This window comes from Argiope bruennichi, chromosome 3 (assembly GCF_947563725.1).
Source record: "Argiope bruennichi chromosome 3, qqArgBrue1.1, whole genome shotgun sequence".
NCBI classification, from domain to species: Eukaryota; Metazoa; Arthropoda; class Arachnida; order Araneae; family Araneidae; genus Argiope; species Argiope bruennichi.
In genome coordinates this window covers 71379774-71399196 of record NC_079153.1, presented here as the reverse complement: position 1 = coordinate 71399196, position 19423 = coordinate 71379774, and the positions used below count along the sequence as shown (strand labels likewise).

The following is a 19423-nucleotide window of genomic DNA, read 5'->3' as shown; positions in this document are numbered from 1 at the left end:
TCTCTTCACTTCAAATACGAAAAAAAAATCATTAGATACATTTATATTTAAGAAATTTATGTGTGTTCATCTTATTTGAGTATTTATACTGATACTGAATTTTTTTCATTTTTACAACTTTAAGAATAATCAGGAGAATTTTTCAAGATACTTGCAACAAATCATTCTGCTTTCAAAAAAATCCAATCAACAAAGTAGCCATGTAAGCACATGAAAATAGCGAAATTCAAAACATTGGATTACATTTTGGTTTTCTTTTGCTGCTATTTCGATTTTATATTCTTTTTGAAGAATATGATCCTTTTTCTAAAAGAAAGTGTTTGTTTCAAATTATAAATTCTAATAAATTTTTCATCATTTTTATATGAGCATGTTTGTTTTCTTCTCAAGAAGACATTTTTGTCCCTTCCGTAAAACTTTTACACGCTTCTCTGTAAGATACATTTTATTTTGGAATTAAATTATTAGTCATTCTTTGTTTTTTTTTTATTATTAAAAACTGCATTAATGGGAATTTTCTAAGTTTTAAAATCAGTAAACAGCACTATGACTAAGAAACACTATTCTATATTGATTTTGAGCTTTAATAATTAAGTTGTTGATGGGTGCTTTTTTGTTACTGTTTTATTTTGGGGCATTTATTATAGATCCTAAAATCACCCGCAGGTTTTACATTTGGCAGATGATATTAAAACTGCTGAATAGAAACTTGTTTATCTTACAAAAATAATTTGTTATTTAACTTTTTTAATACATGAACCTATTGCTATATTTTTGTTAAACATTAATTTTTTCTCAGTAATTTTTTTCACATATTTCATAAATGTTAAAAAACAAAGGTAACAAAAAATTTATATATTTTATCAATTAAAAACCATTTTTAGCATTAATTTTTTCAAAACCAACAAGAAACAGAGGATGAAAATTGAACATTGTAATGGGAATGCAAATTCTGATTTGAATGAAATAAAAGTTTTAAATCTATTTTCACTATAAGAAGAAACAAAGACTACTATTAAATTAATGATATTGAAAAGGATTTGTGATATATATATTTCAACAAACTTGACAAAATGCTAATATATAATTATAAATCATATATAATGCAGATTACAATATAATATAATCTATGAAGGTTTTTAAAAAATATGTATTGCAATGAAGTTTGAAATTCATTTTTATGGAAATTTCTCCATCCGAAAGGGTTATTTTTTTATCGATTGTACCAGTAAATTTTAACTTCATTTTATTGTTCAGAATTTATTTCACATAAAAGTACTTTATGATAATTTATTTTAAAATTTAAAACTTTATTTCATTTTTCTTGCTGATTTTTGTGACTTTTAAAAATATAAAATGTTCAGCAAATTGTTATTTGTGATTCTTGAAACTACTTAAGACATAATTTATTAATTAATTTTAATTACTATTCATCTCACAAAGAAATCATGTTTAGTCCTATTAAATAAGTGCATTCTTAGTTTGAACTTCAAGAAGTTTAATTTTTACTCATAATTAGGATTTTTTTTAATGTTTTCTACAGAAAAAAAAATTATTGTGAAAAAACAAAGGCAGAAAAAAAAGATATTTTCATCATGCCTTCTAAAACTTCCCTTTTTTTTCTTTTTGTGGATACTAATTTTTTTCCCATGATAAAATGTACAAGAATTAATTTTGAGTAATCCAATATATATATATATTCAGAATGGAACAGGGAAATTTAGTTGAAGTTCCCAATTTTTTTTAACCAACTCTCTGGTTAAAATTAAATTTGACCTAACAGTAGAGTCAAAATTTCAGAATCTAACAATTGTGTGTTCAATACCGGATTCTGCTAAATGCTGTACTTTTTAGGCATGATGTATGTTCAAACCATAGATTCTAATGTTCTCTTGTTCATATGGTTTGAACAGTTGGGGTTGTTAATTCAGATTTTTTTTAATCATCATTTAAAATTGTAAAGTTATTTTTAAAATAGCTATTCTATAGTTTCAAACCAAATGATTATATTAAATTTACTTTCAGAAATTCTATCTTTATGTTAAAAACTTCTTTAATGAAATCTATAATCATAAATTAAGGTATATCTTTACTATTTCTCTTTGTATTGGTCTTGTAATAAAGATTTACTACTGGTTAAAATATCTTTTTGTCCTGTAATTTTTATTATCGTTATTTTTACTTTATAATTACTTATATAAGCTGAAATTCTTAAATAAGCTTAGTGCTTTTTTTAGAGTGAAAAAGCCAATCTAGGAAAAAATAAACTTAAAAAATTTCCTGTTCCTGGTGTTAAACATATAATTGTTGTTGCTTCTGGTAAAGGTGGAGTTGGCAAATCTACTACAGCAGGTATTTATCTACATTTGAATTTCAGTATATTTAATATATAATAATGTTTAAAATTAATGTATTTTATATCAATTTAACATTTTAATTTATTTTGTATCTTTTTCTCTTTTCCTTATGTTTGAATATTGTGTTATTCTTTTAATTGGAATTTATAATATCAGTATGTATGTTCATTAGTTAAAAATTAAACAAAATAGCAAAAAAATATTACTTCAGCTTTTTTATTTATTTATTTTTTTTGCTTTCAGTGAATTTGGCTCTTGCCATCAGTGCAAATGAAAAGGTAATTTTCTTCATTGTTTTTTTATATGTATTTGCTTTCTCTCAAAATAATAAATTGTTTGATATTTCTTTAGAATAAATATATTTAAGTATTAATGAATCATTTTTTTTTCCATGTTTGATGTAATAATTAAATATTCCAATTTTCCTCTAAACTTAACAGTCTCTTAAATAAAAGAAAGCTGGAGTTGTAACTACAAAATAATTTTTCAAGTAATTTAGAAAGACGTAATGTTTATATAGAAATTTAAGCCTTTAACTAATTCATTTGTATATATTTCTTATAGATAAAAAAAGTTATTGCCAAATGAATACTATTATATGGATAAAAATAATAAATAAGCAGTGATTATAATCTCACCAGCATAGCTAAAGCAGCTACAATTATAATCCCATCAGCATAAAAGAAACAGTGCTAATTATAAAAATGGAATCCACCTCAAATATGAATAATTAGAAAAAGAAAAAATAAACAGTGATCAATTAAGAGCTTTTACAAAATTTATATATATATATATTCCATTTGCAAATTTGAATTATTCTCTGATTAGTTTAAGATTAAATAAATAAAAATCTTAAGATTAATTAAATAAATTAAATGGATAAGACATGAAAACAGAATCCTGTTCATATTTTTTCACAGTTTGTTAGTTAATAGTTAATATTTTTCTTCAAATGTATTATAATTACATTTATTTTATTTGAATGTCTAAGTTTCTGTCTCTTTGGGCCATATTTAAAATGATTATTATATAATTCAATTAAAGGTTATAAGCAAGGGCAACTATTAACAACTGTTATAGATGTAAGCAAATTTTCCATAATTTTCAGAAATACTTAACAGTTAATTGATAACAATTGATTTTTGAATTCTAGTATATAATAAACAATAATCATGTATTGATAATTATCCATCAAACTTACAGAATCTTATATAGGCTTATTTTCCCTAAAATTAACTTTTAGAATGCTGGATCATGGATGCTGTATTCCTCTTCATTCATTATATATAATATTGAATGATGAGGAATAAAAATCATTCATACTGAAAGTTTTAAAATAAATTTACTTTAATTTATCTGCCAATAAGTTTATCCTTAATTTTTTTAAGCTTTTTAGTTTCTTTTACTATTCCTATATTGAATTTAAATAATTTAGAGGAAAATCCCTTTAAAATTGATTTTTGTCATTTTTTTTTTTATTAAAAAGGAGGGAGTGGACAGAAGTAATGTTGTTTATTTATATTTGAATCAAAAAAAGTTTTAGGACATTTTATTCTTAACAGAACAAACTTGTTGGCCTACTTGATGCTGATGTATATGGACCCTCTATTCCACTAATGATGAATCTCAAAGGTCAACCAGAACTAACAAAAAGTAAAATATATCTTTATTTTTCATTTTTGTAAAACTTCATTCTGAAGCTTTTTCCCTCCTACAATACGTAGTTTGTCTAACATTTATTTTTCTTTAAATGCCTCGCACAGTTTATCACTATAAGTAATGACAAGTAATTTTTTCATTACAGTAATTTTTTTATTGGTATGAATATTTTCAGAACATTTTGTTACATAGCAACATATATAGCTTTCCAGATTCTTCTTCAGTTTTTTTAAGAGTTTTTAAATTTTCAAATGTAATTTTTCAAAATTTTATATTTGGTCCAATCACCTGTAATATTTCTTAAAAATGTTTGTATTAAATTTTTTGTTATTAAAGCTATGTTCTTAAGAAGGTGATTTTTTTTTTTTTTTTTTGCTTTATGAATGCATCAGTATTGAACTGAAAAATTGAAAGTTAAAGGATATTTAAAATATACAAATGCATAAACTGGTGCATTTTTTAAAAAATTTATCAAAGTTATTGTAGAAGCCAATTCAAAAATTGTTTATGTACATTTAATCAAGCACAAGTACAACATTAAAATTTTGTAAACCAAATTTGACCATTTTAGAAAATATTTTTCTAATGTGAGTATATATATTGGATGTTATTTTATGATTGAAATATTTGGACTACAATTTTTTACACATTAAATTTTTATAAAATTCACGTGATTTAACTGAGATAAATAAGTAATAAATATGAATATAAAAACATGAATGTTTAATTTCTGTGATAAAAATAAATAAAAAAAATCCCTTATGCCTTCAAATTTAAAAGTTGTTTTTTTTTTTTTAAATCTTTGGAATGATTTATATAAACTATCTTGCATATTTAAAAGAAAAAAAATGATTTATGTTTCAGATTTTTTTCAGATAATCTCATGAAACCTTTGGTAAATTATGGTATTAAATGGTAAGTATTCTTCGAAATTGTATTTTATTTATATTCTATAAAAATAAATGCTATTATGCATGGAGTTTAGTATATAATGTTTAAAATTTCTGAATGATTAATATTTATTATTGTAGAATATTTTTATTCATTAACCATTTTATAAGATAATGAGCTCTACAAAATGTCTAATTTGTTTTAGTTAAGAGAGCATGGATGGCTTTTAAAAACGATTGGTAGTTATTATTAAAGATTGTTTAATGCAATTGATTGATATAATTTGATTATATAACATTTTATATAATATAAAAGTATTTGTGTGTCATCTATAATTATTATTTGGTACATTTTAATTTCCCCACCCCATCCCATGCTTTCAACAATTTTTTAGAAAAATATTTAAAAAGCTTTTTTAGATATTTGAAAAAAATTATTATTATTATTTTACTGCTTTAATCAGTATAGAAATAATATACATTTGTTCAAATAGGAAAAATAACAGATAATAAAGGAATTCTTTAAAATGGGAAGCAATGAAAACAAAATTTAAAGAGATCCATTTAAAATCTTTATTATTTTAATCTTTAGTTTTTGATTATATTGTCATCCAATGACAATTATGTGTTTTAGTTCCATTTTTATGTTCGGCTGTTTTTTCTTTATTTCTGAGTTAAATATAAATATCAGAAGTTACATATTACTTTACATTTATTTTTATTTAATTAATTATATTACATAGAATCAGACTTAAATTATTTATTAAAAATGTATTATTTTTCTTATTTTAATGATAATTATCTGTCCTGTCCATACATATGGGATGGTTAGTGTGATATTTTTTTAAATTTTGATCTTTTGATAAAAATCACTATGTAACAATAAAATACTATCATATTTTAACTAAATTATTTTGTACCTTTACATTGTTTCTCTCATGCAGATTAAGATCTAATAAATACAGTTCCATTGTTATTGATACGTGCTTTTCTTTTTAGTATGTCAATGGGTTTCTTAGTTGATGAAAAATCCCCTATAGTGTGGAGAGGTCTAATGGTTATGTCAGCCATTGAGAAACTTTTTAGACAGGTTGTGTTTTCAGATTCTTCAGTATATGAGCTTTATGTGTACAAAGTGCAATTTGTTTTGTAAATTATATGTGTTGAAATACTATTGTGTTTGCTTGCATTATCTTTGCTATTTTGAATATTTTCTTTCTCAAGATCGGAGGCTTGTTTAACTTTGAATATTGATAAAATTTTTATTTGCTACTATTTTTCTTCCTTTTTTTTAAACATGAAGGGGAAAAGGAGATGAATTTATTACTAATCTTGTTAATCAAATACATTATATGACTTTAGAAGCGTTAATAATATACAGCACTTTTACTCATAAAATATGAAGTTTTCTCTCATTAATGAATTAATGATCATTTTGCCATCATAAAAAGTTACCTAGAAATAAGAAATTCAGTTATAAAGTTTAAAGTGCTGATGTATAATTTTTTTTCTCTTTTTGCTAAGTTGATCTTTTTTTTTTTTTTTTTTTTTTTATTCATTAGCTAAGAAAAGATAATTATATTGAATTTTCTGGCACCTAAATTCTATGTTGAAATTAACTTTTTTATTGTTGCATCATTTTGCGCTCTTCAATTTTTCTTCTATTAGTTTTAGATATATAAATTTCCATACTGAAATTCAAATATTGTGAATGTTTAAATGTGTAATTTTGGCTCATCCTTATTCAATTAAAGAAATGTTCACCAAACTAATGATAATTGAAAAAATAAAAATAAAAAAAGAATAAAAACTTTTTTGTTTATTGATTTTAAGTCATATCTCAAACTATATTTTTGTGAGAAATGAGACAATTGATCAAGATAAGTTGCCTCAACTTTTAAGGAAAAATTACACTTTTAAAACTTTTCAGGAAAATTCAGGAAAGAAAAAGAAAAGTTCAGTAAAATGTATTTTTCTCATTTTTTATTTGGTTGATATAAAATTTCTATTGTATAATTATATTTGTATTGTATAATACTGCAAATCACAAAAATTGAATTAATGGCTGAATTATTTTAGAATTTCTCTTCTTTTTATTCTGTTGTTAACTCTGTTAAAATTTGCTTACAGGCTCTTATTGCTATATTTTCCCTGTTTGCTTAAAAATTTCCTTCTTTCTTATTTCCACACTCTCTCTGAAGAATTCAAATTTGTTTATATGTTCTGTTACAGGTTTCTTGGGGACCATTGGATTATTTGGTCGTAGATATGCCACCAGGAACAGGTGATACACAACTGTCTATTGCTCAGACTATACCTGTATCAGGTAAGTATTGTGTTTTCTTTAATGCATCATTTCTATGTTTATTTATTCCCTATATACATTTATATGAGATGAGGTGAACAGTGTTGAAAGTGCACAGACATTTTGAAGGATATGCATATGCGGTGAAATAAAAATTTTCATGTATTGGAAGACTAGTGACATTATTTGAAATTGATACAAGATTGATTTTAATCTCACAAACGGTTATTAATTTATTTCATCCATGACCAATTTTAATGCAACCCAGTATTCAATAAAATGTTCAAAGCAGAAAAGACTATTGGAAATACATTTATCTATTCAGAAAGAGGGTTCCTCTCTTGTGAAAATACTATATGAGTTTACAAAAAGTTTAAAAAAATGTTCATGATATTCAATTTATGTCAATAAATTATAACACAATAAAACCTCAATAAGTCGTCACTCTATTTAAATCATCATTTTTCTTTTGGTTCCAACAAGATCTCATAATAATATAAAATAACCCTCCTTTACCTGTCACCAAATTTAATTTGGATAACTTATCATCCTCAAAAATGGTCAAATGCATTTTTTTCTCCTTTTACATACCATCATGTCTTTTCAGTCCCACCTCATTGACTTTAAGAAAGCCAAGCTTTTACAAGGAATTTTTGATCACTTTGTCACATCCACAAAACATCTATAGGTTCCTATTACTGTTAACCATACTTCTCACTGCTAATCATTCAAAACACACTTTTCATTGCGGCTTTGTATTCAGTGTGACTTCATTTTATAGTGAGTAAGGCCAGCTATATATATTTTTTTCTCTTGCAATTTCAGGGTTCGTTCACAATTTTTTTAACCATGTCATGGAAATGAAAACTTGCCTTGTTATCCTTTAAAGAGAGAGAGAGAAAAAGATTTAATTGCAGATTTTCAAAAGAGCTTTTTCCAAAGAGTGCCATATTTCCAGGGTTACATTAAACGATATTCTTCAATCAAAATAAGTCACTGAAGAAACTGGCTGCAAAGATTTTTAAAAAAATGAAGAGAATGTGGAAATGAAATCGAGGTGATTTTAGTTCGATGTGAGAAACATGCTAGAGCTCAAAATATGACGATTTTTGCCATGATTTTCAAAGAAAATACAATGAAAATTGCCGAGGAGTTGAGCATTAACGATTTCAGTGGCAACGTTGTTGGCTTGAACCTTTCAAAGAACATTTCTTTGCTTGGCTTGAAGAGTTTTTGAAAATAATTTGCAGAGAACGATCAAGTGTTGTTGGTGATGCTATAGCAGATTGGAAGAACAGTATTCTCAAAGACATTTTATTTAGATATGATGCATCAGATGTTTCTAATTTTAATGAAACTAGCTTATTTTACCATCTTTTGTCTGTTAAAACTTTGTCATTTAAGGATGAAAAGTGCATTTCTTGGCAAGTAAGCAAACAATGTTGACACTTTTACTTGAAGCTATTTTGAATGGAAATGAAAAACTAAATCCACTTGTGATAGTTAAAAGTATAAAGTAAGCTGCTTTTAAAACGTTGAATCTCTTCCAATTGAAAATTAAGCAAATTCAAATGCATTTGTGACTCAATGGTTTGGGAACAACATATTTGTAAACTGGGTTCTGGTTTTCATGTCAGCAATGCTGCCAACTGTACCGCCCTCAATCTATAACTGCACTTCTTCAGCCTTTATATCAACTAATTCATGGCTTTAGAAGTATGTACAAAAAAATACTTGTAAAATATTTGATTGGGAAAAAAAAGTTAAAAGTTTCATTTTAGATGCGATTAACTATTCACACAAAAGTTGAAATTCCGTTTCATCACAAATTATTTCGAATTGTTTCTGACATTTAAGGTCCGTAGCAAACGCAGAACCTGAAGGAATCCTTCGTGAAGATTTCATTAGAGAATTTGCTGCACATCGCAGATGAAAAAGGGTGCTGGGTCAATGATAATGTGTTTGTCAACATTAATAATGATATGTAATATGCTTACAAGCGACTTTAAAAGCTTTGACTTTTGAATTGTTGGAAGAAAATCAAAAAGTTCTAGTGAGGATAGTGACGTCAAGAATATGGATCAAACTCCACCTAACAAGGCAGAAAAAAAGGAGGCCCTTGAGAAAGTTTGAGAGTACTTAACATCCATTCAAAATGCAAAGGTAAAACAGAGGAACAATGACCAAAGTAATTAAAAAATAAAATGTGGTAATTATAAAAAGTGGTTTTTTTTATTATTATTATTATTTTTCATTCCTTCATTTGCATGTATTCACTTTTTAAAATCTTGTTTTTATTATCAAATTCTATAACAATTTTTGAAAATATTTCAATTTTTTTTTCTCCAAAATTTTAATACCTTCTAAGTCATAAAAAATCCCTTGCAGGATGACTTAATGAAGTTTTACCGTAGTCAGATTTTGTAAGGCATCTGAAAAAAAAAAAAAAAAATCCCTTGAATTGTTAATTTTTTTTTTTTTGAATTTAAATGATGAAAAAATAATTTTAAAACAACTGGAAATTGTTTTTATTACACACACACATATATATATATACTTCAAATTGTCAGAATGTTGATATTCAGAGCTTCTTTTTCTTATTCTCTTTTGTAGGAGCTGTTATAGTGACAACTCCACAAGATATTGCTCTATTAGATGCTCAGAAAGGAGCTGCTATGTTTCAAAAAGTGAATGTTAAGGTATTAGGCCTCGTCCAAAATATGAATATTTTCATTTGCCCAAAGTGTGGTGAAAAAAGTTACATATTTGGTAAAGAAGGAGCCCACAAACTTGCTTCTGAATTGCAAGTGGAGGTTTTAGGTAAAATGCTAAATTTTTAAAAAGTTCATCTCTAAGTGTGAATTATGATGAATGTGTGAAATAGTTACTTTGATTTATATTCCATTACTCTTAGACTGTAATTATGCACATGTTTATAATTAGTTGATATGGAATGTTTGCAAAAAATAAAGAAAAAAATCTTAGATTGAACTCAGTTTATCAAAATTTATCATCATAAATTTTAAAAAAAAGATTTCATTTAAATATTCTGTTTAACTTGAATAAGTGCATATACATCCTTACCTTCTCATATCACATATTATAAGAAAATATATGAAATCCATTTGCATATAAACTTAACCAGGAAAAAAAAACGTTGCTAAATTTTACTCTCATGTTTTGTAATTTTGATCCAATACATTTTCCTTCAGTAATTTTTTCCACTATTTATTTTATTAAGTATGTTGCATCTTTTTGCCAATATAAATTAAAAATATTCTGCTGTTTATAAAAGTTTGAATTAATTCTGCAATTAATCTTTTTTAATTTGTGATATTAGAATTTATGAATGTTATTGATTAATATTGCATGTTAAATAAACTTTTACTTAACAATATATATTTCATTAGAAATACAATAACTTTTTCTATTTTTTCTTGCCTACATCATCTTCATTTTATAAAATATATATAGGAAAATTACGGAAAGAAAAACTGTCAAATGAAAATGAATCCAGACTTCCATACTTATTTTAAGATTTCTGGAACTTGTAGATTTCATGTTAACATTAAATATAATAATTAATATCAACCTTTATTGATTTTTTTTCTAGTCATCCTGTCATTTTCAATAAAAATTAAATTAAAAATAAGTACATGCTTAACAAAATTCTATTCTATTTTTAAATTTTATGTAATTTGTTTTTAATAAAATAATCATTTGAATATATATTTATTATGTTACTCATATTTTTCTATTTTCTTTGTTTGCCATCAAAATTTTGCACACATATACATTCCATTTCTTCATCTTTCCTTGAAAATAGAGTTATAAATTTTTCCTAAAATGTCATTTAAAAGCTATAGAGTTTTATTAAAATGCATTGTTATTGCACTTTTTCCACAAGATGAATATTATTTGATGCCCTAAATTCTCTTTCATTTAGCTAAATATATAAACATTGAAGAACCAAGAATTAGTTTATTCATTAATAAAAGTTTCTTCTCATTTTCTAGCTGATGTGCCTTTAAATATTTTGATTCGTGAATCTTCAGATTCTGGCCAACCTATTGTTGCAATGCAGCCAGATGGAGAACTGGTAAGTTGATTAAAATGTACAGTAGTTGTCATTGAATTCTTCTATCATAGGAATCTTTAAATTTAAAAGAATTAAAAATCTGTAGTCAAAAAAAAATTATATGCATTATCAATAAAAGGGAATAGAACAATTTTGCTAAATGTTTATTTTCACTCCAAAATAAATTATTTATGAATTAAATAATATTATATAATAGCCATATAATTTTTTAATTTAATATTAATATATTCTAATATTAATTAGTTTTATAATTTAATATTGCAAATTTTAGAGCTGGCAATGGACAATATGCACTGAGATTTTTGTTGAATTAATTTCTATTCTTCTCAATATGTTAGCATTCTTTTATTTCCTTTCAAATTGATATTTTTAGTAAATGGTTTAAATCTATCAAAATTCAGATATTTCATGGTGATTTCTAGTGTTTAAATTCCATTTTTTTTTCTTCATTATTTAGGGGAAAATATACAGAAGATTAGCTGAGAAAGTAGTGAAGAATCTACCACCATGGATAGATCCATTTCCATCTAAATCATAGAATAAATACATATATTTTTATGTATATAGCATGTGTTTTTAAAATGTATGTGAAAAATTTTGAATTATGCCATTTATTTATATTTAAAAATTACTTCGACTTAAGATCAGAATAAGAATTTTGTTGAGGTGAGAATTGTTTAAGGTCATCTTAGTCATTTTTAGACATTTATAGTCTTTAATAATTTTGCTATGTATCATGTGAAAGCTTGGTTTAATAGTTGTGAAATATAGAATGAGTGAATAATAAAAACTATTTATTACTCCTTCACTTTTAATGCTTATGAATCCTTGATGTTAAATAGTATGTGTCTTTCAGTGTTTTTTTTACCCATAAAATGATTCATTTGTTATTGTTTATCTTATAATTACTCATTCTAAATGCTGCACTGCCACAAAAATTAGTATCATTATTAAGAGGTATACTTAATGAAAATATACAATAACTGTTACAATGGTTCTCCATCTAATAGAGAGATTTTATAACTTTTTTTTCTTGAAACTTTCTTCTATAGTTTCATTCATATTTTGAATAAAAGTATTTAGAAACCAACAGACCAATTTATACCATATCATCTGTGCAACTTTCTATGTCTGACATCGAAATATTTTGCCATATATTAGTGATAAGGAGCTTTTTTTTAAATCTAGCATTATTTAAAAAATAATTATCTGTAAACTAATATTTACATGTTAAATGCCTCTAATCCCCATGGCCTTAATTTACAAACTCTAGCTATAATGGTTTTAACACTAATTCTCATTTTTTTTTATATATATTGGAATGATAATAAAATCTAAGGTGACTTTGCTATTTAATTTTAACAAAACACAGATGATAAAAGAATTTAATATATTATAATATTTTATTTAAAAATAGTTTATAGATTAAAAATATTATGAAAGAATTTTAATCTCAAACAGTGCTGACTAAATCAAGTAATTGAAAATAAATCCAATCAAAAATAATATTATTCATCACATGTAGGAGAAACCTGTGTATTTAGGCCAACTTTTTATTCCTTCAATTTATAAATACTGAGTTAGTGACCTGTTTAAAATTGTAAAATTGATATGCACATAGTTATACTGATTATTTCATATTTGAATCAGTATAAATACTTAAAATAATAAATTCTATCCAAAAGAATGCTTTTCAAGAAACTCCACAAATGACCTTAGATACAAAATCTCATTGACCGAGGTCACTTCCTTGAAAGTTCAGGCTTTACTTGGTATTGAATAGAAAATTAGTATATACATATGAATTTTATAAAAGTAACAATATCAAATATTATTTATCAAAAAATATTTAACTATGTATTTATTTATCATATAATAATTTTTTAATTATATTATGCCAAAATATTAGTAAATTACAAATATTTTCATAAGTTATTCAACATTATAATTGAAAAATTGATTCCAATTGTTATCTGTGTATGTTGTCGTCTGGAAATGCCATCGAAATCGATTTTTTTAAAGCAATTTGAGCACAATATTCTTGCTCTCTGTTTCATAAACAACATCATACAGAAACTTTTGTGAACTATGTTTTTAGACATTTAATGTTAGATTTTTCTTCTTTAATTTATATTATTTCTGTCATATTAAAAGGATGAGTTTTTCTATCTTGTAATCTTATTAAAAATCCAATAGTATCATTTATAACAGCTATTGTAGAGCCTTACAACATCAGAAGAATCAGGAAATTCTGCATTGTCCGGTAATTCTTTGGATGCCTTCGTCTAAAACTCAGGTTTTTTCAAGGGGTTTTCTTTTTATTTTCGCCATTCTGCTTGTTATTCTTCAATTTCTATCTTTTCTGGAGTATCTGACAGACTACTAAGTCTTCCTGGTTTCCAATTTCCTCGACAAAAATGCAATAGCAAGATATTGAATGAGGGCACTCTCTAGAAAGTATCCACAAATAGTACATCGGTTAGAAAATGTACAGTTAAATTCTATATATTTGGAATTAGTCTTCAAATAAAAATCAATACAGTATCGTTCTGTTTACTCCAAACTGTCTTGCTGCAGTCCAAATTGGAACTTGATCTTTCAAAACTTCTTCTGCAGCCACAGTTGCATTGACATCAAATCGAAACCTAAAATAGATAATGCATCTATGTTAGGTTTCGACTTCTTTATCAGGTTTTCTGAGTATCAAAATCTATAATTATGAGTATGTAATTAAAAAATAATACAGATAAATTAGGAATTCTTGGTATAAAAGGGCTTAAAGATTGGAAATTTGACTAATATATGATAGAAATTTTATTTCAAATTATACTTTTGCTTTTCAAATATAAAAAATATTTTTGTAAAATTAAACTATATTTTTATTTAAACAAATTAATAATCTACGTTAATAATTGTTATTATTTATAAATCAAGCACATTTAAATTTTTGAGCAAGATATACACCCCCTTTCGTTTACAAAAGCATTCAACAACAAAAAACCATTCACTAACTCAAAATGGTTTAAATTAAGGCTTTTCCTCTATTTATTATGAAAAACACTTTTAAAAAATAACAACATAAAAAATTTTGATTGCTGTTGTACATAGATCCATGACCCTAGGCACAAAAATATGTAATTGCATGCAAAATTCTTCTATTGAAAAACCTATATGGAGAAGGACTTATTTAATATTTCATTTAGTACTAATGTTACAAATAAAATTATATACTAGAATTATTTGATTTCACCATTGGGAACTAACAGAAGAGATGAATTGCAAAATTTTACTTCAAAGTATCTAAAAACTTTTTTTTTTTTTTTTTTTTTTTTTTTCATTTTTAATTTGCCAGAGCTTTTTTCTACAAAATTTCTAAATGGCTGGCAAATTAGCAATTATGACATTTAGTCATAAAACTTAATATTTTTCAGTTAAAAACTGGAGGCCCTAAGTTTGAAGGTCTTCCCTTTATATGCTATACACTATCAAAAAATATTTGTTCTAAAGTGTTCATTACATTCATCAACAATTTCATATCATATACCTTCTGCACCCCATCCCCCAAAAAAGACAAGACAATGGCATATTTACGGGACCCTAGGGAAAAAGGGTTTGCCAGGTCAACAATCATATTGGACAAAACATTAGTGTGTTTATATCTTTTTGAAGCCAAAAATGGTTCTCTTTGCATCTTGTAAATGCTTAGCCAATAATAATTACTTAAGTGTGTGGAGGAGAATTATTAATATTTCGTTTACTACTATTTTGTTTAAATGCTGCGAGTGCCGCGTACTTCCACTGTATTCTTGTAAGATACTCACTTCCAACCTGTTTTACACGGGAAGCACTAAATTAAAAAAATTTGAACAATTTTTTTCATTCACAAGTGCGTTATCGAGTAGTAAAATTTTATTGTCAAGGATTTAATGATAGAATGCATAAATTAAGTTCTAATTAATGATGAAAGAGAACATGAATTCATTTTTAACCTTGCCATTATATGGTTTTTATTGAAATAATAGAGTTAAAGTTGTTTTCTTAACTACTTTTAGTTGCAGATATTAAAAAATTTGAAGCAAGAAAAATGCAAAGTAAAATCTCCTGTGACTCTAATATTGTTCTACTATTTCTATATTACTATCTGCTAAACATTATTGTAATTTTTGGAAAGCATTAGATTAAAACGGGTCAAAAAATCAAAAGTTTGAATTACCCGACTAATTCACTTTAATATTACTTCGAATAATAGAGCTGTGCTGTAAATGAAAGCTTATAATATTTTGGAAGAATTTAGAAATATTGGACTGTTTTTATTAAATAAAATAGAATAATTCGTGAGATTTCAACTTTAAAATAAAATCAAATTATTTATTTGTTTGCATAAATTTTGTATTCACAAATAAAAATCCGAGTATTTTCATTTATTCCAATACGAATATTTAAATGCCAGGATTGTCCACTGCTAATCTAGAGATCTTGCTACTTTATTTTAAATTATTCTTTGTCTAGCAACCAGTTATCAGTAGAAAAATATTTTGTGGAATTGTAATCCCGTTTTCGTCCAAATTATTCGACTCGTTTGCACACAAATGCATGCACACCAATATACAGTGGCTCAAAAAATTGAGAGTACACCTTACTTTTACTTGATAAATCAGACTTTCAATATAAATAACATATTACCGGGAAGTGCAAACATGCTTTTATTTTTACACATCACAAATGGTTTAATTTAGAGTTAAAATAAAGAAAAATCAGCGAAAAACTTCTTAATTGAAATGTTTCAGAAGCATTTTAAATAAACATACGCAGAATTTTGCCTCAAAAAATTGAGAATACACCTATGAAATTCTTGTAATATCTCGCATAGAAAGAACGTGTCAGTATTTAGTAGCATGTCTTTTGGCTTTTATAATGATCTCTAAACGTCGTGGTACTGCTTCGACCAATTTTTAGTGGTATCTGAAGATATTTTACCCCATTCCTCCTGAAATCTCCTCAGGAAACTGAGGAGATTTTGTCGAATCTCCTCATTTTAGACATTCTTAAGTTCTAAAAATACATTTTTGGAATTTTGTCTGTTTGTGAACACAGTAACTCAAAAACGCTTTGAGCTACTCAGATGAAATTTGGTATATGGTCTTTAATCCAATTTGAGAATTGCTATCAAATTTTGAACGAAATCCATTCAAAAGAAGTCTGGCAGTTCGGTTGACTGAATGTAAAATAGCATGATTACTACCAAACGAATAGAGATTGGTGAATCAGATTTTATATATAAAGTTTAGATCAGTATCAAATTTTGAATTAACCTTTATTAAGATGTTGAATGTCTGTCAATCTGTACTTAGAAGGCATGTAAACGCAATGACTTAAATAGATTAAATACTTTGTACGGCCTTATGAATACAATTAAAGATCTGAGTCAGATTTTTGTTTCAATCGATTGGAAAAAAAGGTATTCGAAGTACACATCCAGTATTTTGATGCTTGTTTAACCGCATCCCAGCAATTAATCACTAAAGTTAACACACTAAAAGGCTATTTCATAGATTATTCACCAATGACAAGCGGTTAATAATATGCAAATATATTGATTAAAAAATATGCGAAAAAAAATTATTGTTAAAAATTGTGCAAAATGATTTTTAGAAAATAATCTTGCGACAACTAAATTGATATTAATAGTGATTTTTTTTAATGATGTAAGGATAATTTTAAACAGTAATAGTTTTGAAAATTATCGTTGAGTAATTTGAGTTTTAATTAAAATTTCTAAAATCTCTCCAAAATGCACATTTTATTTTCCAAATTCAGTAGCTATTTGTTAAACGATCTGGCCTGTAGAATGTCAATATGCACTAATATTCTCTTTTATTATTATTAGAGAACTTACTATTCATAATACAGGAGAAGCAAATTTCATCATCTTTTTAGTCATCTGATTTTCCTATTCTAGAGTGTAGAACTTTCAAATGAATCAAACCTTTAAAATTTCGAATAATTTCCTTCAAAATGGGAATATTCTAAGTATTTTGTCATTTATGTAGATGGCTATTAAATACCGTAACACTCCAAAAATTAAGTTTTTTTTTTTTAATTATAAATATTTTTTCTATTTCTGAAACTGGCAGCTCTTTGTTAGTGCAGACGATATTTTTAAAGAAAGAAAACGTTTGGAATTATTCTAACAATGCAGGAAAAAAATAATATTAAAATTACTTTTTGACTGGAGTTTTTGCAGGTGAAATCATTGAGCATTTTAAAACATCTTGGTTTTCATAGGACATATATTTATCGAACTACAAAGGAATTAATGGATACTAACGACTGTAAATATCAGCTAGATATGGTCATTCGCTCTATTTTTGATCAAAAAAGGCATCAAAAGAATTCGTGAACAAAATAGGAAGAAATCTACAATTCCTTACAAATAAAACGACTGCAAAAGGCAATGTGAGCCATAAAACTGTGCAAGCCATCATAAATGAAGATTTGTGTTTTCGGCCTCATCTCAAAAGAAAAATTCAAGATTTTGATTACCACACAAGTATTAAAACGATACTAAGATACTAGCAGATGCTGAAACAGTTAAAGTAGCAAAAATGTTGATAGAATAATATTTTTCGATGAGAAGATATTTCGCACTGAATAATGTTATAATACCAAAAAATGATGTAAATTCAGCAAGTTTCAAATATACACTAGAAATCCTTTGAAATATTAATATCTTTCAAAATAAAAATTGTATTGTGATTTGGATGTCAGTTACAAATAAAGCAATGGAAATTTGCCTCTGGCATTCATCGACAAACAAAACTAAAAATCATTGGGGAATTTTAGAAACAGGGATATTGCCTCTTGATGTCATATTGTATCCCCAAAAAAACCTGGATATTTCAGTGAGATTCTGCACCATCAATTGAACAGTATAGGTTTGCCTCTATTTTTTTGTTTGCCTAGATTATATTAAAAAGAATGCCACTGTCTTCACCAGTTCTAAATTCTTTAGACAATTGCATTTAGGGAATTTCGCAGGTTAAAGTGAACAGCAGAGAAATTGGGATCCATGTCAAGTTTCCGTATTGTGTAAATGGAATAGATTATCGCTTACCATTAATAATAGGTACCAGGTCTAGATAATGGCATAAGAGATTATCTTTTGTCATACATAATGATGAAAGTGAATTCTAATTTTATTAATTATTATTTTAAATTAAGCTTTTATTCATAATTTTCATCTTATTGGTGTAACGATCATTTCCTTTATTGTATCTGTAAAATAAAATGACTTAATATTTGTAACAATAACCACTCAGGAGAGATTGGTTACATATATCTATATAATAGTATCTAATTTCTGAAGAACGAAATTGGTCCTGACAATTGTTCGTGACATTTCCAAATATGACGGAAACTCTACTCCCATGTATATTGGCCAAGAAAATCCTCCAATCAATCAAAATGCTTGTTTGAGACGTATATTTATTGGCCTAATAAATGAAAATGAAATTTAAATCTTCATAACTCCGTCAATCTTGGAACAATTTGTGGAATATTTCTATATTAACAAATTGAATAGTCTTTTCTTTATTTTAAGAGTCAATAGTATTTTATTAAGACTAACAGTATCCAAAGATTTTATAAAATTAAACGTTGTAATTCTTCCAGCAGTGTATTTATTAAGTGAAACAACATAAAATATTTTTTTTACTTAATTTAAATTAGCTTCGCGACTGTAAATATAAATATATCATTGGACATCCGGTATACATTTTCACTGGGCATTGCAAAAAGTTTGATTTGTGAAAAGCAAAAAGAATTAAATTAGCGAATTTCTAATCCATGCCTTAGCAGACGAACTACTGTAAGTTTAGAGTGATGAGACATAGAAATAATCGAAATTTCCTGCTTAATTGAAGGATAAATATGTTTCGAAAAAGCGATAAAGAGTGTTCAAAATATGGATAATTTAATCATCTCTAGGATTTTTAAAAAAAAAAAAACTGTAGCCAGTGAAATTTGAGAATATACAGTTCGCGAGACGGTGTAATATCAGCATACAGTTGATTCAGAAAACAATCCTTGAAAATGCCTATTAAAGTAAAATTAT

The 19423-nt window shown here is 25.8% G+C and overlaps 1 protein-coding gene across 1 annotated transcript; it reads left to right on the top strand.

Moving 5' to 3' along the window:
* Positions 1–210: 210 nt before the first annotated feature.
* On the top strand, positions 211–12096 carry LOC129964006 (iron-sulfur protein NUBPL-like). The gene is made up of 10 exons (XM_056078657.1): positions 211–433; positions 2238–2352; positions 2601–2635; positions 3920–4010; positions 4892–4931; positions 5906–5996; positions 7139–7232; positions 9825–10031; positions 11228–11310; positions 11768–12096. The coding sequence occupies exons 1-10, from the start codon at positions 365–367 to the stop codon at positions 11846–11848; spliced, it is 906 nt and encodes a 301-aa protein (XP_055934632.1). The 5' UTR covers positions 211–364; the 3' UTR covers positions 11849–12096.
* Positions 12097–19423: the final 7327 nt, after the last annotated feature.